General features: G+C 47.2%; 1 protein-coding gene across 3 annotated transcripts in view; it reads right to left on the bottom strand.

The window, feature by feature from the left end:
• LOC144791046 (disintegrin and metalloproteinase domain-containing protein 9-like) overlaps positions 1-20,647 on the bottom strand; it is a 1,785,694-nt gene that overhangs the window by 800,856 nt on the left and 964,191 nt on the right. Inside the window, exon 15 of one of the 3 annotated variants that reach the window (XM_078665681.1) lies at positions 14,041-14,190. The exons of the other annotated variants lie outside the window; for them this stretch is intronic. Coding sequence (XP_078521807.1) covers positions 14,041-14,190 — 150 coding nt within the window. The remainder of the gene's footprint in view (positions 1-14,040; positions 14,191-20,647) is intronic. 3 annotated transcript variants of the gene reach the window in all.

Raw genomic sequence — 20,647 nt, 5'->3', positions numbered from 1 at the left:
TTGATCAAGAGGGATCATCTGCGTTCTGTTGACAGCGCGCAGTTTGCGTTCCCCAGGAAAACCACTACTCTCTGTGCCCAGTTGGAGAGGACCTCCGGGGAGATGGCCGCCCCGGACACTTTGGCTTCCTCCGCCATGTCCAGAATCTTCGTTATGGGGCCGATGGCATCTAATAGCTTGTCCTGGCAAGCCCGCCAGGAACGGTCGATGCCTTTCCTAGGGTCCTTAATGAATTTCGCCAAAAAGGTGGCCATTTTTGGGTCTAACTCAGGGGTCATGGCAACCTTCCCCTCCAGCGTAGGCCTGGGGCACTCTCCACGCAAACAGCTCCTCGCCTCCTTTTCTAAGGGTTTGCGGAGGCGGCCAGCGACAAACTTCGCCACCTTCTCCTCAGGGGCCCAGGCCGCTGACCTCGGATGCATGATCTCATCCGGGTCAAGCATGCCCGAACTGTCCTGAGGGAGTTCGGCGGCGGAGCCTGAAGGCCGCCAAGAACGCTCCGACCCTTCCTCGTCATCGGTGTCCGGCGGGGAGGTTGGAGCCGGTGACAATGGAGCCACCCCGGAGGCCCCCGAGGGGCCCGGGGATGGGGAGGGCGCCGGGGTGGGGTCCATCGCCTTAGCGAGGAATGCATCGCGCAGCCTCTCGAAGGCGTCTTTATCCACACCATGCGCCCCACTCGACACCCCGTCCCTACAGGGTTTCTTAGGGGCCGGGGGAGTACTCCCCGTCGGGGCCGTAGGATTAGGAGGGACCCCTAAATGTGCATGGGTAACCCTTTCACACTCCTGGACGATGCGTGCAGAGAGACGCTCCTCCATAGGCCCAACAATATCTGTGACGCACCTATAGATAGAACTATCTACAGCCTGGTAGAATTCATCATCGTTGAGGTAGCCATGCGACTCCTCCTCCTCATAGTACTCGTCCCCCATCAGTGTCAGGCGCCTAGCGCTAATCCCAAAGCCTTAAAGAATCAAGACTGCCCAGAAGCAATAACTGGCTAATTATACACTGGCTCTACCGGGTACAAAGAACTGACAGGGCTGCAGGATAAAGCCAGAGCAGGGATCGTGGTGCAGAAACGAAGCTGCTAACATAAGGTGCCCAGTGGAACTGGGAATCAGGGGGGCACTCACCCCACTAGCGCGCCGGCCCTCTCTAAAAGACCAGGCCCTCGTCACCTCCCTGCGCGCTAGACACACTCACAGCAGGAAGCCACTTCAGAGTGCCTTAGGCAGCCCGCAGGCGTCAACGCGGTCAGGCCGCCATACAGACCCCCACCGGGGCGTAAATGCAAGAAATGTGGGGCAATACAGGCTCCAGGGAGCGTCAGGGTGAGGCGACAGGGGGAAGGCTCGGTAAACACACGTTCTCCTCAGCGCGCACCATGACAGGAAACGCGCCTAGGAGAACGAGACGCACCAGCACCCCCTAGCGGCCGGAGGCGGCCGAAAAACGGGCAAAGTCGCGTAGGAACAAGAAATGCTCCCGCGACCAGAATGGGCTCTGTTAAAACAAAACGGAGCGTTAGAACAACCCCACAATCAAGTATGAACACAAAACTCTCACTGTAACCTCCCAACAAACCCCAATCATGAAACAAGTGAGGAGAGAGGGAAAAAATCACTTAACTGGCTGCGAAGCAGCGAAGAAAGAGGAAGTGGTCATGAAGGGGACGTCCTATCTAGCCACAGTGGATACTGAGAAAGGACTGCATTATGGACTGCCCTATGTTGCTCATGGGAGTTGTAGTTTATGGACATTTTTTCTTTGTTTGCCCTTATCCTTGTTAAGGTAGGGCTGTTGTTATGTGCTTTTTGGCTGCTGTCAGTTTGTGAATAAATCAGCGAAGAAGGTAAAAAGCATAATCTGAAGCCTCCGGTCCTGACATAGAATTACGGAGCCTCAGAGGACATACATGATGGGGGCCTCCTAAGAAGGCAGAATTTTTCAATTGCTGGGGAGCCCATTGTGTGTTTTGGAGGAATGCTGTGGTGTTTGGACATCGGATCTGACCATAGTGTAGGTGGGGATGCCCTCAAATAGGATGGTGTGAACTCATTCAAGGGGATCTTGAGGCGCCTAAGTGTAGCAAAGTGTGGACCCAGAGCCCTCAGTTCAACCTCTTCACCAGGCAGGGTCCTCTGAACAACCACTTACCTGTTGACTCCTGAGGGGTGCCCTGAGGTGGAATTGGAAGGCACCTACCTGGCTGTGTCATGGGTAGACTGTACCTGCCAGAACCAGTGCACCTGGAATTAGGGTTGTGTCATGGCTGGCAGCTGCTGTGGGGGTCCTCTCCCCCTTCAGGAGTTTCTTTGGTGGCTAGGACTGACGGATGACATCGCCCTTCTCCATGGGTAAAGGCAGGCCTCAGGAGCCCTGTCAGGGAAACACAATGGGTCACTACATGATGCCCCAGGCAAACAGGCACAGAAAGAAGCGACAGGGAGGATCCAGCTGTGATCCCAGCCCAGAACCATCAGTGGTTGAACCTTTGTGAGCAGAACTCTTGGCGTTGATCCTGTTCTCTAGGGTTGCTCTGGAAGGAAAGATTGAATCAGTATCAGTCAAGGTCACTCTGTTTCGCACTGACTTACGCTGTGTGCCCAAAAAGAAGGTGGCCTCACTGCAAAAGGAAATGGCAGGAGTCCTATCCAGGACTGGTATTTTGGATGACAGAGTCGAAGATGCGAAATGGAGATTCAGAAGAAATACCTTTTGGGGTTGCGGGAACATGCGAAGGGAAGAAAGACAGCATGTTTTGATGAGCAATGGGTTTGAGAGGTGCTGCAGCTGAAAGACCTTTCTAGATTATTTATTAGTGAGCTAGTACACAGGGGCCTGACTGCACTGCCCTCTTCTGGGGCGCCTCCCTGGGTTATTATAGCTCATGGTCTCAATTACAAGAACAGAGACAGTATCCTGGAAGCGGCATGTGAAACTGGCAATGCCCACTTCGACAACCACGAAATATCCATTACACACAGCGCGTGCAGGGCTTCAGAAAATCTTACCTGAAGGTCAAGACAAAACTAGGAGAGATAGGGCTAAAGTACCTGCTTCGGTACCCAGCAAAGCTGTGGGTGATATCTAATGGAAATTCACATTTCTGCGACTGCCCGGGGATGTTTAGAGATGGCTGTAAATGTGAGATCAAGGGCCCCACAATCAGGCAGGATCCAGGAGGAGCTGGCTGTGGGATGAGCGTGGGTCTGAAAGTGGCCGGTGGCCTCGAGGTGTTGGTGGCCAAACAGAGCTGGGCCCTCAGGGTAGCCCAGTGGTCTCACAAATTGTGATCCAGGGAGATGGCACCATGGCATTGGACTCTGCTCAGATGAGGTTGGGAGAGGATATGATCGACCAGGTCAAGCTTAAGGAGTCAAAGCCAAGTAACACTGGGGAATGAGGGGGCTAGTCAGGTTTTGCATAAGCTTCTGCCTGCATTGCTATTATGTCTGTGACTTGGCTGATACTGTGGAATGAGATTCTTGAAAGGGGAGATGAATAAGGTGGAGCGTCATACCCCTAGTGGACGCTAGATCTATGTAACTAACTTAAGGGGGGGTTTGCAGTGTTGCTTGATTCCCTCTACTTGGCTGTGCTGCGAGTGGCCATGTTGGGTGCCTTGTTCTTCTATTTTGGGGATTATGCTGCAGGTCCTGGCAGCTTTGCATTGCTGAGTGAACATCCTTTTGTTTTTGGTTGTATTGTTTGCCTGGGGTGGGGGGAAGGGATCCATTTTTTTTGTTTCGCATTTGAGTTATGTAGGGACAGTTATGGTAGAGTTGCAGCTGGATGTCCATTTTCATGCCACAGAATAAGAAAGGGGAACCAATGGCACCAAGTTGCAGGCCCTTCAGGAATCTACGAACAATGGGAGGTGTACATGACTTTTATAGCAGGAACCAGTAATGTAATCTCCTGGAACGTCCTGTGCTTGAGGGATTACACAAAGAATTACTCGGTACACGCATTCCTAAAATGCACCAGGGTCCATATAGCGTGGTTACAGGAAATGCACCTAATGGCCAGTGAAATGCAGAAATTGGGGAAACAACTTTACTAGGCCACATATTCATCCTACGACAGATGGGTGGCTATTTGGGTTGCTCCGGGAGTACCCTTCCACCACAAATATGCAGAAGCAGATATTAAGGGCTGCTACATACTAGTACAGGGCACATTGGATGGGAAGGTCATTGCTATTATGAATATCTCCACATGCATAATCAAGACTAATTACATGACAGCGTAGGCTTCCCTACCATTTGGGCAGGCGATTTCAACTGTTTAGAAAATTGCAAGACGGATAAACACCCAGTTAGGTTGGGAATAAAACCACAGGGGACTTGGTTGCTCTTGGCGGTCTTGCATGACTTGGGTCTCTCAGATATCCGGCGACTCCTTCACCCGCAAGCAAGAGAATACACCTGTCACTCCTTGACACACAATATGTTCAGCCGCTTAGACTCCATGCACAAAAGAGGTAGTGCATTTAGGGAGGTTTCTCTCTGACCATGCTCCGATACTGCTGCGGGTGAAGTGGCGGGAGGAGATACCAAATAGCAAAGGTTGGCACTTACTTACGGAGGCTCTGACAGACGCTGCCTGTAGAGAATCCTTGATGGGTGCACTGATGGATTACATGGAACACAATTGGGATACAACGGCATCTAGGGCCACTGAATAGGAGGCTTTGAAAGTGGTGATGCGTGGCAATTGCATAAGGTCCACTATTGGGATATGCAAGCAGTTGGAGGAGGATGAGGTCTGTCAGGAGAAACAGCTGGGTGAACTTCAGAAGGGGGAGGCAGACTTGCTGGAGACAAGAAGGGAGTGGCCAAGACATGGTGGAAACTAAACGACCTCTGGCACAACTTAGACACTTACACAGTATTGACAATGCTTGCATAGGAAGGACGACAAGGCAGGGAAATTGCTAGCTTGGATTCTGCGCAGATAACAGGAGGGAACTCAAACTGTACACCTGCGACTCCCAGGAGGGTTAATTGCCACTGGTCATCAGGCTATATTAAAGTCCTTCCAAGCTCACCTCCTGGAGGTGTATAGGAAGACGAAGCCATTAAAATATTTGCCAACAATAAGGACATTACCATAAAACCTGCAGACAAGGGTGGAGGTATGGTCTTACAAAGCACAGGAGCATACGGCCAAGAATGCATCAGACTCTTGTCGGATGAAAGAAACTAAAGACGCATCAGAGATGATCCCACTGAACGGATCAGGATCGGAATCACCAGCATGGTTGAAGAAGCACTCACCCATGTCTGGGTAACCAAAAAAGAGGGGAAGTTTATGATCAACACCCACCCGATAGTACCCTAGTTCTACCAAATCCCTAACATACATAAATCAGTGGAGAATCCACCGGGACGACCTATTGTTTCCTGGATTGGATGCATCCTGGAAACACTTTCCAAGTTTGCAGACGCCTTCCTACGTCCACTGATACAAAACACTAACACCTACCTGAAGGACACCAAAGCCGTACTTGGCCTACTAAGGGACCTCCAGTTTGATCCTACATGCAACATCCTGATTGGCTTAGATGTGGAGAGTCTTTATACAAGCATGCCACACAAATAAACTATGGGTATTCTTGAGGAAATCCTGTATGGGTCAACATGGCCCTACCATACAGCAGAAAAAGATGGGAACTTTTGCAGACAGAACCAGACTTTAAAGGATTATTTAGCGACAAACCCACATTTGGATATACTCGTGCGAAGAACCTTCAGGAACTAATTTCATCTCCAAGACTTCCAGTGGAAACACACTACAAAGGTATGACGCGGTGTCACAACTGCATACACTGCAGCAATATGATACTTGGTGTACACCTCACACATCCGCATTCAGGCAAAAATATAAAATTACGACATTCTGCTGATTGTAACACAACCAATGTTGTGTACTGCTTGAAATGCCCTTGTGGCTTTATGTACGTCGGAAAAACTGACTAGCTGAACAAAAAAGCACTATACGTACCCACAGCACAACATCTACTGTAGCTACACACTGGCAAGAAGCTAAACTTAGCATTTCACAAATGAGGTGTCAGATTATTGAAGTAGTACAACAGCTAGAGGGAGTGGACAACCACAATAGATTGTTGCAGCGAGAAATTTATGGGATAGAGCAATTGGGCACAATAACCCCGGAAGGATTGAATGAACAAGTGGATTACAGTTGTTTTTTATAATACCAGGGTGCAACATTATTAACTAGATATCATGATGTACTGGATACACTATGTTGTGAAAATATTGTTCATGGTATACATGGTATAACATTGTTCTACTGTGTTATTAGACTTTTCAGTCATGATCACTTGTTTTTTTAGGATTTGTTGTACACTCTAACTGTTTATATATGATTATACATGACAATATCACTGTCATCACTGTCAACAGCATATGTTATATTGTGTATATTAGGACACTGCAAATAATGTGGGTCACATTTACATGTGCTGCTCTTTAGTTTGTCATCTTATCATACTACATGCACATTGGATAGATCGTGGACATGTTCACCAGGCACATTAGACCAGACACGTCACAAACGGTTAAGGAACAAGTGACATCTGCATTCCACTGATTTCTCATAGCACTCTCACACGGGTTTTCTATACACTAAACTCAATACGTAGCAGCGGTATAGTCTGTACAATCTTATCATCCCCTCAACATATTTTTTGTCAGCTGAGAGTATATTTTTTAATTACACAGGCCCCACACTCATGCAAATTATTTATTTTTCCCCTTCAGCCGGTTCTGTGTTTTCGTTACATACTGCCCAGTTCGTGTCCTTTTTAGTTTCGAGGTAGTCCACTTTCTATTTTCACGTAAGACACTGAGTCAGCACTAGGCCGTCATCAGTTTTTTATTGAGCAGCCCTTTTTCAACCACAGCACTTTTGGGGCGTTTCACCCTGTTTTACCGTATCCAAGTCTAGCTGCATATTGAGAGCGTCCATTTCCCTGTGTGTGGTAGTTTGAACTTCCTTTTATCTTCTGACTTCAAGCGCTTTTGAGGTCAACACATGAAGCTCACACTTATCGATGCATTACATTGCAGATACCGGAACACCCATCAACTATTGGTATATTTCAAACCGCCGACAGGTAAGCACCGGCTTAGTCCCAGTTTTTGTTGACATTTTTTGATAGCTACAATGGGTCCTCAATAGGACTGTGTTTTTAATCGTAAGATTCGATTCCTTCGAAAATCCCAGGACCAAGTTCAATTTCAAGCGGTAAGCGTCCCTCGGCTTTATTAGCTAGGCAATCACCCCCCTCACTGCAATCGATACTTAATCACGCCCGATATTTTGCCCAGATTCTTTTACACTGAGTCACCATACGTGACATTGCAGCTTATGGATTAGCGGTCTTGATATACAGCAGCAGGTACTTTTTTGTAATAACTTTCACTATCAGTATTTTTTTAGAAGAGAGAACACATGCACGAACCTATTGCATGTCACATACACATATCGTTTAGGCGCACTCGCATGGATTGTTTCTTTGGGAGCACTGGGAAACCACCACCTCAGAACACAGTATTGATGGTTAAGATTTTCTCAATTGACTGACAGTTTTGAGACTGGGGTTTTCTAACTATAATCTACCCAGAAATCTTTGAGCACAATTTCTCAATAACAGAGCATGTTACCATGAGCATGCAGGACGCATAATATTCATGATATTTTTGCACATTTTCACCATTTGAATTACATCACCAGCAGTACAAGCATTGTTTTTTTTAATATTTCTTTTTATTGATAAATAAACATAAACAAACAAGGCAATAAAGTCAGTACAAATGGAGAAGCGTTCAGCGAGGAAGGAAATGCATTTCATTTTGATACAAAACATCAATGCAGGAGGGGGGGAGCAGGGGGGAAATTCAAAATCTTAAAGCATTAAAGCTGAAACATCGTTAGGAATGTCGGGTCAGGGGGAAGACGGAACATCCGGAGCATCTGTGAAGGGAGGTGTACATATATCACCCCGGTAGGAGTTCCATTGGCCCCAGATTTTACCCCACTTTTTGGGTCTGCCGCGTGCCACATATACCGTCTTCTCTCTAAACATACACCAGTCCATATTCTCCTTCCATGCCAGGATGGTGGGCGGTCTCTGAGAGCCCCACAACTGTGCGATATCTCTCTTGGCGACCATATTCCCAAGGGTCCCCCACTGAGTCTGCACCACATCATAATCAGTCGGCTCCCAAACATTCAACAAACAACGCCTTGCTTCAGGCAACAGCGCAACACCCATGACCTCCTCCATCACAGCATGCACTCGATTCCAAAACCGTACCACCTCCGGACACTCCCAAAGTATGTGGAGGAAAGTACCGGTTAAACCGCATCCACGCTTACACAACCCATCCACAGAATATCCCATACGAATCAGGGGAGGGCCAGTCACATAGATCCGGTGTAGGATCTTAAGCTGTACAAGCCGGAATCGCAACCTCCTTCGGCGAGGATATTGCCGACTGCCAGTCCTCGTCGTCCAACTCCAAACCATCACTAGTCCAAACCTCTCTAAGTCGGACCAACAAATCAACCCGATCATTAATCAATTTCTTATAGATCAATGAAATAGTGCTGTTGGGAACGTATCCGTCAAGTACCCGATCTTCAAGTGGGGATGCTTCTGGGATAACGGTACCTGGAGGAAAACCGAATTCAGCGCGTGGCGAATCTGCGCATAACGGAAGAATTCCTTATCACTTGGCCCAAACATCACTCACCCTGCAGATACCAATCACGTCCCACCTCTCGAAACCTTTCTTCTTCCACAGGCTTCCCAGTCTCTAAGATGCATAGAGCGGAGTCGCTCGAATCAGTCGACCCCTCCATCCCATTGCAGCATTAGCACATTGCCACACTCGCACCGCTATCTTAGTGGGTCCCGAAAGCTTCTTCCCAGCAGGTTTGGTATAAAGCGCCCTGTTATAATCACCGCCCGGCAACAGCCACTTATCCATTTCAAACGCAGGATTCGACGCAGGACTGTACATTCCATGATTGATCGCCCCTAGCTGGGAAGCCCAATAGTATCGCCTTATATCCGGAAGTGCAATACCACCATCGTACCAGGGAAGCGTCAGCTTAGCGAGGGCGATGCGTGAACGCCCGCCCCATATCAATTGTCTCTGCAAACTTTCCACCTCTCGAAAGTAGCTCGCCGGAATAACATCAAGTGTATTCTGCAGCGCGTATAAAAACCGCGGCAATGACATCATTTTAAAAAGAGCTGCACGCCCGAGGGGGGACAGTGGCAGTTTGCGCCAGGCCACAACATCGGATTTTAAGCATTGGAGCGGGGGAAGCAGGTTACGATCATAACGGACCACGGGGTCCAAGGCGATATAGACCCCCAGATATTTAAATCCCGTCTGCACCACTTGTATGGGACAACCGCGCGGCAAAGAAGGAGAGTCACCCGAGAGTACATAAACACAAGACTTGGACCAGTTAATCACAAGGCCGGAGTTTCTCCCGAACGAGTTCAACACATCAAATAATATGATCAGCGACTTTCGAGGTGACATAAGATACAACAAGATATCGTCTTCATAGAGTGATACTCGGTCCTCAAAATCCGGGGTCCACCGAATACCCCTCTCGATGGCTCCCACCGCAGCCAAGCAGCCAGGGGTTCTAATGCGAGGGCAAAGAGAAGCGGGGACAGCGGACACCCTTGCCGCGTGCCCCTTCCAAGAGTAAACGACTTAGAAACCCGACCATTCACCACAATCTGAGCCAATGGTTCCTCGTACAAAAGTTTCACCCAGCCGATGAAACCAGGGCCAAAACCGAACTTTGCAAGAGCGGCCCAGAGATACGGCCACTCCAGCGTATCAAAGGCCATCGTAGCATCCAAGGAAGCCAAGATGGCCGGTTCACGTAATGACGCCGCTCTCGCAAGAACGCCATGCAAGCGCCGCAAGTTCAATGCTGTATTACGGTGTGGAATGAAACTGGATTGATCTGGATGGATCAGGTCGCTGATTACCTTTATCAAACGATTTGCTAGCAATTTCGCAAGTATCTTGGGCTCCGCATTTAGAAGTGAAATAGGCCTATACGAAGCGCAGCGATCCCGCGGCTTCCCCTCCTTATGAATCACCACAATGGTCGCAAGTCGCTGATCACGAGGGAGGGAGCCGACGTCTCGCGACTCCAGAAACATAGAACGAAGATACGGCGCCATTTTGTCAGGGCGTAGCTTGTAAAGCTCGATGGGGAGACCATTAGGGCCCATAGCCTTTCCCGAATATACGGAGCGGATAGCAGTTGCCACCTCTTCGACGGAAAGTGCCGCGTCCACCAGTTCCCTGTCTAGATCCCGACAGACAGGGCAATGTAATGTCTCGTAACAGCAGATGTGAATCTTCCTCTGGTCTGTCGGATACAGGGGAATACACTGTTTGAAAATATTCCGCAAAACACTCCACGATCTCGGCAGGATCAGTCACTCTCACTCCATCCACTCCCTCCACCAAAGGGACCACACGACTTGCCCTCTCCTTTCTATCCAGCCAAGCAATCAATTTCCCCGCCTTATCTCCCACATCATATAGACGTCCTTGATGCTCTCTACTCATAACTTTAGCGGCATCCGTCACCAATGCCCTATAGTCAAGTTGTTTGAGAATGAGGAGATGAATCTTGTCATGAGTGATACCCAGTTCCAAATCCCCTTCCAACTCAGCTATTTCGGTCTCAAGGCGGACTACCGCCTCGTTTTTACTTTTCTTGGTGCCAGCAATTAACAACAGTGCCTGGCCACGGATAACCGTCTTGAAAGCCTCCCACAGCGAACAGAAGAAGACACAGACCCCACATTCTCGGCAAAATAATGATCCAGTGTTCTACTTAACTCCGCCCGGGTTTTGGGGTGACGGAGATACCAAGGATTAATCGGGGCCACTCGGCCCTCGGCTCCCAACCTCGTATCCATCATAAGCCATAGTGGGGAGTGATCAGAAATACCCCTAGCAAGATGTCTGACCTCCCTGACCGAAGAGGCCTGCGCTGCCGGCATCAGGACATAAAGTCTAGAGAGACTGCAGTGAGCACCAGAGTGGAAGGTGTATTGTGCCTGTCCCGGATGCAGAAGCCTCCAACAATCTACCAGTCTCAGCTTGTCCAAGAAGCCACCCAACCAGGACTGTGATCTCATGAGATCTCGGGGGGGGGGGGGCGGGGGGGGGTAACGGTCATCCCTACCGGAGACAACAGAATTGAAATCACCACCCACTACCAGGATGCCTTCCGGAAGCCCCAGAATTACTCTCCCTAAATCAGCGATGGTCGTAGTCTGCAGGCCAGGAGGAACGTAAACAGAAAGCAAAGAGACAGTCTTCCCCTCTCATCTACCAGTGATAGCAGCGTAGCGCCCCCTGTCGTCAAGGATGACATCGTCGACCTCCAGGGGGAGGGAACCCCTGACTAGGATACCCACCCCCCTAGAACCAGTGGTGAATTCACAGTGTGCCAGAAGACGATAACCCCGCCGATTCATAGCGTGGCATGTATTTCCGATCAGATGTGTCTCTTGCAGTAACACTACATCAGGGGAGAGGCGTCTCAGTAGCCGCAGCACTATAACACGTTTTATCCTATCCCCCAACCCGTTAACATTCCAGCACAGTAACTTCAACCCCCTACCCCCATCCCAGGAAATAACTGCAGAATCCACCCCACAGCGAGCGCAACACCCAGGTCCAGAAGTTAAACAAAGCGTTGCCTTGAAACAAAATGAAACACACACAAATTCCCCTCCCCCACCCCCCAACAAATACCCAAAACACTCCCCACCACACTGCACCCCTGCGTTGGACTCGAAAGCCACCCCCAACTTGCAGTGTGCCTGTCGCCCTAACATTAAACTAATCTACAAAAAGAACCACGGAGGAGGAAAGAGTCTCACCCCCCGCCACCTCTGGGTATCCCACCACTAATAGTGCCAGTATAAAAGTCATCAAACCACAGCTGCCAGTTGTACACAATGTCCAGAAATCTGAAACCGCTGCTCACTCCTGTTCCAACAGGCCGCCTTCAGCTCCTTCGGAATGTTCAGGGCGACCACGCTGCATGGGCAACGTATGGAGCCAGTCACTCACAGTCTCAGGGCGGTCAAAGAAAAACGTCCGATCTTCGTATTCTACACGCAGCCGAGATGGAAAAAGCATCGCATATTTCTTGCCCATGTCTCTCAATCGTCGCTTCACCCCCTGAAACCCCATCCTTTGCTTCTGAACGAACTGGGTGAAATCTGGGTAGAAGCTCACTGTGGTGTTTTCGAACTTCGTAGGGCCACCCGCCCGCGATGCCTGCAGGATAGCGTCTCTATCTCTGAAGTTGAAAATTCTGGCGATGATGGGACGCGGGGTGGTGCCCAGCTTAGGCTTCCCGCCCGGCACTCTGTGTGCGCGTTCCACCGCAAAAAAGTTGCTTGCTCAGGCCTTTGGGAGCAAGATGATTTAGGATGAGGTCCTCAACATGGAGATCCACGGCTGGGTTTTCCAGTTTTTCAGGGACCCCAATAATACGGACGTTGTTGCGTCTAGCCCGACTTTCAAAATCCTCCAGCCGGCGAGAGAAGAGATCATTGGAGGACCGTAGATTGCGTACCTCTGTCTGTAAATCGGACACATCGGTCGTAAGGCTGGAGGTCTTCAAATCCAAGGATTTGACTTTTTTATTAGTCTTTGATAAATCCGCCCTGATCAGGTTGACATCGATTGCCACAGTGTCAAGCTTTAGGGCCAGAGCCTCATATTGTTGGCCGATAGAGGTCTTCATACTAGCAATGGCGCCCATGACATCATGCAGGGTCAAGTCATCCACTGCCGCTGAGTCGTCTCCCGCAACTCCCAGGGACCTACTCGTACCACCGGGGGACCCCTTAGGATGAGTGTATCGAGCCATGACATTCGATTGAATAGCACCCCCTCGGTGAACGGTCTTGATCTTCCGTTTCTCGCTTTCGGGTTTGCCAGCCATATTGGGTGTTGCGCCCCTGAGGGGCCTTCGAGACCTGGTGAAAATGACTCCTCTCAATTCACCCACCAGGATCAACAAAAAACAAGTTTCAGCCCGATGTCACATGACAGAAACACTCAATGGCAATTAAACAGTGGAGTTGCGGGGCAGATTGCATCCCGGGTTGCCAGAGCGGTCTCGAGACAGAAGAATGCCGAGAGCTGAAAACGAAACCGAAAGTTAACTCCGGGGCAGTGAGCAGGGCCCGGTAGGCCGTTGTTGTTCAATTACTATCTGGGCATCACATTGACTCGAGCCCCGGGCAGTGCCATGGAGCAGGCCACAAAAGTTCGAAGTGCCGTAGCTTCGGTTCCTGGAGTCCAAATCGATTTCTGGAAGCAGCTATTATATCAGCTGGGTTGCGTCTTCAATAACCCGTCGTCATAATCTGGATAATGTTCAGGATAGATGCGGGAGGTGGCGAAGGTCCCAAGAGCCCTGTGCTCACGCGGCCATCTCGGTTGCGCGAAGCTCCTCCCTGCAGTACAAGCATTGTTGATGAGATTACCTCCACCGTGCGTACACAATACATTAGTGTGTTGTTTATTTTGTTTTATTGCACATGTACCCCTGAAGAAGGGACCACGGGGTCCCGAAATGCATTTGGTTGTTTTTTTTTAGATCTGCTGATACCAGAATTCTTGTTTGAAAAATATATTTTGTTAATTGTTTATTGTAAATTGCTTTTTGAATACCCACTGTCAATGAGTGGAAACTAAATCCACATGAATTAATATACATTCAATGTTAAAAATCTGTTTGTCAATGCAGCATGATGCATATATTGTAGAGTTAATAAAATTTCGGATCAAAACTTTCATGTGTTCTTATTCAAAATTGGTTTATTGATAAGAGAAGGTGTTTTCTTAATTTTTGGCAAAGGCTTTAGGCACAGTGCTACCCACGCAGGTTTCATTTCCTGCTTGTTTTCTTATTACCTACCATACACCACAACATGTGGTCCTAGAATGCTGCAAATAGGCGCTGACAGAGAACTACTTCCGTTTTGAAGAATCCCTTTTTCAACAGCAACACGGTACCAGCATGGGTAGTACTTTCGTGCCGAGTGTGGCTGGATTGTACGTCCATCATCTAGAGGAACAAAAGATTCTATCAGACCAAAACCCACATCGCCAGAAGATTGTGGAATGGAAAAGATACATTGATGACATCCTAGTAATATGGAGGGGAGACAAAACAGAGGCCAACATATTCCTGGAGTGGCTCAATCTACAGGACCCCTTTCTAAAATTCACCTGCACAATCAGTAGGTCTGAGTTAGTTTTTCTTGACCTTAACATCTATGCAGTAGATGGTACACTCAAAACCACAACATACTTTAAACCAACCGTGAAAAACGGACTCTTACTTTACGACAGCTTTCATCCACCACATCTGAAAGATAATCTCCCCTTTGGACAGTTCCTTAGACTTAGAAGAAACTGCACAGAAACGTTGGATTTTGATAAGCAGGCAAAAGACCTAGCAGAAAAACGAAAAAAACAAAAATACCCTTCCAAAATAATTGCAAAGGCAAGGAAAAGGGCACAAAATAATCATAGGGACGCCCTTCTGGAAATGTATGATAAACAAGAGAATGAAAAAGACAAAAGACCCATCTGTATTACTACCTTCAATATAGCATCAGACAAAGTCTCCAAGCTGGTAAAAAAACATTGGCGGATTCTAAACAGTGGTAACTTGAATATACCAACACCAATGTTCTCACATAAGAGGCGCAAACATCTGAAGGATATATTGGTACACACACGCCCGAAGCCACAAAACAAAAGTATCCAACAGGTAATCAGTACTTTACCAACAGGCCACCACCCATGTGGTAACTGTAGTGTATGCCATCTCACCACAACTACCAAGAGGGTCACTTTCAATACAGGGAAATCATGAGAGTTGTGAAAATGTGAACACAAGCGTTGGCTCCGGTGAGAGTAACGTCTCCAATGTGCACTCCTCAATAAAAGAATTTCGCGAAAAGTTGTTTGTAGTATTTTCAAATAACTATACTTTGTCGTTATATGAAATTTGTCGTTTTTCTCATGTAACAGTTCTTTGAATTTGCGTGTTCGAGAATATGCGAATCTTGGTTGTGTCGAAAAAATCCCTTTAAAGTCTTCCTCCAATGCAAGTAGCGGCCAGTGTTTCAATATGGATTTTTTAAGTTTGTGGCTTCCTCAAAGGTAATGATGAGAGAGTCTATCAATCACATATCACCTTAGCTCACAGAGCAGTTTAGGTAGTTAACAAGGTTCCTTTCAACAACACCTTGAATGTACGTTTTTTACATATTATACTGTTGATAATTTATCCTGTGCCGTTGATTGAATTGTTCTATTTGATGCTTTCAGAACTTAACTCCCCTGATGAAGAGCAAGCCCGAAATGCATTGGGCAGAAATGTAAAAAAATGATGAAAGATGCAAAATGTGCATACTATGAATGCAATAGTATGGAACTGAAAACAAAGTGAAAATAAAAATACAGTTATATAAAAAAATTACTACAAACGACTTTTCGCTAAATTCATTTATTCGAGAAGCGCACATTGGAGACGTTACTCTCACTGGAGCCAACGCTTGTGTTCTAGTTTATTCACCCTCAAGTTCAGGAGGGTTCACCAACGTGGCACCCATAAAACTAAGCACATTTGATCACTTAAATTACCAAGGAGTGCATATATCCACGTTCCAATTGGTCCACATAGTTTTGAAAATGTAACACTTGCAACACTATAGGAGTTGTATATCTGATTACATGCTGCTGTGACCTACACTATGTGGGATTGACCACCAGGAAAGTGAGCACAAGAATTTGCGAACATCGGAGCAACATCCGAGGCCATAGGGCAAGTACCAGAATGACGTCACATTTCAATGAGAAGCAACACACCCCAAATGACATGCGGTGGGTTGTGTTGTAACACATTAAACCCTGTGATAATTTGGAACAGATGCTCCTAGAGAAGGAGCAAAGATGGGTTTTCAAGTTACGCACCGACATCATTGGATTGAACAAGAGTATACCATGGAGCCAATTCACTAGATAAATGAACCCCAATACCTCAGACAGATGGCAATCTCAAATTTAAGATGAAACCTCATCAATTTACAAAACTTTCACCCAGCAAGCGTGCAACCGTAGGACAATTGCACAATACAACACCTATCTTCCAAAACACAGACCTAAGTAACAGCCATATTCTTGAAAGTAGGTAGTTTTGTAATAACCAAAATTATGTGTGAGAAAACATCCCCACGCTGTCTATTGATGTACAGCCACCCTAAAACAGCTAGTGTTTTTGAGACGAAATTTGTTTTCCACTCGTGAAAAAACCCTACCTGGTATGTTTCTATACCTCTGACGTGTCTGTCAAACTGGGACCGCTCTACAAGAATCAAAAAATAAGGAACTTTGATATTTACACCTCATTCTTTTAAACTGGAAGCTGTATGAGGAACAGTCTCTTGCTATTTATGACCACTCCAATATGGCCGCCATTGTAGAGCCTCACAGTGTCCCTAAGACCAGGGTTCGATAACAACCCCCCCCCATTTTTTTTATAATGTTACCTGGCATCTCTCTATAATTCGAAGGAGGGACTACTGTACATAAATAAATAATTTAGACATTTAGAGGCGACTCCGTTTTTGCAGTAAGACAAGAAGAGACACCTAAATACTAGCAACATGGCGGACCATTTCCAAACTAAACAAGACACGCACTAGTCGTTAACAGCATGAGGACATGACTCGGATGTTTGGAAAGACTATTTCTACCGGTACCAAGGCACAGACACGCTAAGATGCGTTCCACCCTGGGAACGAGTAGGGCGTACTGACGGAGGGTTGCTGAGCACCGTAAGACTTTTTCCCCCTACAGGAAATCCAGAAACTCTTTTTCCCGTATTCTCACAGCATTTCTTACCAATTTATAGGATTAGTGCAAGGGATGCTTAAAAGAGAGGAATGGTTTGAAACAAAACCCCTATAATTGCACTTCTTTGTGTATTCTTCTTATTACAATTTAGGGTTCTACAGGCCCCTCCACCCAGACAGACCATGAGGCGCAATTTGGCCATAAAATAAGTACGTTGCAAAAAGAAATTGTTATTATGTTACATGTTGTGTGCGTCCTGTTTTGTCCATGATCACAAGTGTTTTTAACATATTTTTTAACCTTGCTTTCTCATAATAGTGATGTCAAGTGTTGTATATTAATACAAACAGGATCTAAGCACTAATTACTGTTACTTTCAAGGGCACTTACACCATTTTATGAAGTACCTTCATTTACGCACAGCGGAATGCCATAACCTGCCCACAGTAGTGGTGGGCAGGCAGTATATATTAACTTGCATTTTGCTTTTTCTTCTCCGTGACAGATACTACATGTTCAGAATCAACCGTATGTATTTTTTCGCAATGCTCACACAATAGTTGTACATTCATTATCTTTATTTTCACTTAACTATAGATCCTGCACGGAGTGGTACACAAGGGGCTGGCACCCTTTTTGTCCTGAATAAGAGGTTTAGGGGATACCTCGAAACATGTCGAGACAATACTAGTGATTATAATTACATAAGTTATTTTTCCCTTTTATTAACCTCTTGTTATCCTTGCCAACTGGGAGCAGGAATAAAACTTTGTCTCACTAGTTAGGTAAATTTTTTAAATATCACTTACACCACTCCCCCACACTGCACTACACATACCCTCACAAAATAAGTGCTCCTACGTAACTCCGCAAGTCGCAGCACGCCCCAAGCAGTAGATCCTTGAGATGGCCCCAAATGATGAAGCATGCCACCTAGGGGCAACCCTGGGTGACTGAAGGGAACTCAAGAAAATACATTTTTTTTTTCGGCTAACAGAGGTTGTTTCCACCCGATTGGTGAACCACCCGTATGTCCTTGGTTAGGTTCTTTTGATCCGTCTTCCACAGATCCTTTTTGCTACACTTTGAACACAGAGGAGGGTGAACCTAGCCCAATCCTCCTTCTCCCCCTGTTTTTGATTGATATATTAAAGTCCTTCCAAGCTCACCTCCTGGAGGTGTATAGGGCCAGGGCAACGGTCAGTGTGGATGAGTTGGGGATGTACCTTTGGGGAATGGCGCTTTTGGGGCCTGATCTGGATAGTGCATATGAATTGAGCTCAGACCTCACGCTAGAAGAGATAACAGGTGCACTGCAGGATTTTAATAGATCCAAGGTGCCGGAATGAGACGGCTTACCGGTGGAGTTCTATCACACGTATTCTGCACATCTGTTGGAGGTCTTCCAGAAAGCATGTGACAAAAAGATTCTCTCCCCTACCATGTGACAGGGTGTGATATGTGTGATGATAAACCTGGGAGGGGAGGATTCTGTAGACCCTTCCATGTATCAACCCCAGAGCATTATTATTGCTTTTGTTGAGGTGCTTTGTAAACTTCTGTCAACCAAACTATAGGAGGTAATAAGGGACTAACGGCCAGATTCATCAACGTAAAATCGGCTCGCAAAGGGCCAGATTCTGAGAATCCGGCCCTTTGCAAGCGCTATTTTTGCATTTGGGATTCATCATCCCAAATGCAACAATCGCAATTACAGAAATCGCAAAATTGCGAAGAATCTCATTTAAGGAATCTCAATTAGAGAATCCTTAAATGCTATTCATGAACCTTTTGAAAATTGCGATTTCGCAATATGGGGCCGCTATTTACCGCGAAGTGTAACTTCGTGGTAAATAGCGAAAACTTAGAAAAAAGCACTTTAGTGCATTTTTCTAAGTTGCATGTTACACACACACACATGTCCTTTGGACATGTGTGTGCGCAACACCTGTGTACATTTGCATTTCAGGGGTGCTACAGGGTGTCCCTTGGACACCCTGGCACCCTTGAAATCGCTTCCTTATTTGCGATTCGCTAATTGCTAATCGCAAATAAGGAATGACTCCCCATTAATTCCTATGGGCCTGGCCCATAGGAATGAATGGGGAGTCATTCCTTATTTGCGATTGGCAATTAGCGAATCGCAAATAAGGAAGCAGTAGAAATCGCATTTAATTGTGCGATTTCTACATGAATCCCGTTTTGCGAGTGCTTAATAGCGATTCCTTAATAAACGCTATTAAGGACTCGCAAATCGGGACATTGATGAATCTGGGGGTTAGTGCACGAATATCAATCAGGGTAATCACAAGTCAGAGCACAGCTCTCAATCTTCGTAGGTTGGCACAAGTTATGCAGGCAGTGGCAGGGGAGGAACAGAAGATGGCATTAGTGGCTGTTGAACTCGAGAAGGCCTTTGACACGGTGAACTGGTCTTACTTGATGGCGGTATTGAGGGTGCTGGGATTTGGCCTAGTCTTTAGAGACTGGGAACAGTTGCTGGAGACTGGGAACAGTTGCTGAACACTGAACCTATGGCTTGTGTCAGGGTGGCAGGAATGGTATCAGAGAGTTGCTTGGTGGAGAGGGGAACCCGTCAGTGCTGCCCACTTTCACCGTTGCTTTTTGATTTGGCACTGGAGCTGGAGCCACTGGCTGCTCGGCTCTGCCAGGAGACTCGGGGATAAAGGCGAACATCGCTAACCATGTTGTGTCACTGTCTGCAGACGATGGACTTATCTATGTCGGTTCTCCCAGGGAAGCAGTCATGATTCTCATGCAGCAAGTTTGGGCCTTCAAAGTGGTCTCGAGCCTGAAGGTCAACAAAAGTAAGACACTTTTGTTCCCGCTGGGGGGCATAGAGTCAATTCCTTGGGATCACATACTGGAGCTCAGCTTTCAATGGGAGACTGACAGTTTTCAGTATCTGGGAGTTATAGTAGCTCATATAGAGCATGCCAGAACCAACATAATATTGAGCGGGTACTGGGGGTCTCCTCGGGTCCATCCACTTGTGGAACACACTTCCCCATTTCAGTCACAGGTAGGGTGGCGGTCCCCAAGATGGTCTTTCTCCCCAGGTGTTTGTATGCTGAACAGAATTTGCTGTGTCCTACCGGCCATTGGGGCTTCCAGAGACTGGACAGTTCATTAGTATTCTTGGTGTGAGCGGGCTGCCGCAGCAGAGTTGCCTTGTCAGCACTAAAGAGAAATATGGCTGACAGGGGTCTGGCATTCACAGATATGCAACACATATATTATGCAGCTCATTAACAATATGCGGTCTAGTGGCTCACTGACTCGGATAATTGAGAAAAGCGCTTGCTGTAGGGTAAAACAGGAGGCAAGATGCTTGCACAACTCCTTTTGAGAGGAGGACGCGCAGTTTTTTCAGTTCCTTATCTAATACAACAGACGGCGGGAATTTGGGAGGAGGTAGTTTAGAAAGTGATCCTTAGAGCCCCCATTCGACCAGGCATTGCAGCTATGGGACCTTGCACTATTCCCTGCAAACGATGCGGATATGTCCATGGAAAGGTGGAGGGCTTGGGGTTGTCTTGTGGCTGGAGACCTGTTCCCTGGGGAAGAGTTTATTACCCTGCAGGAGGCCCGGGACACTTGTCAACTGATAGGTGAGATGCACGTTCCCAGCTGTG

The sequence above is a fragment of the Lissotriton helveticus genome, chromosome 11, assembly GCF_964261635.1.
Source record: "Lissotriton helveticus chromosome 11, aLisHel1.1, whole genome shotgun sequence".
Taxonomy (NCBI): domain Eukaryota; kingdom Metazoa; phylum Chordata; class Amphibia; order Caudata; family Salamandridae; genus Lissotriton; species Lissotriton helveticus.
Note: the sequence above shows the minus strand (reverse complement) of the source record. Positions and strands in the feature narration are given on the sequence as shown.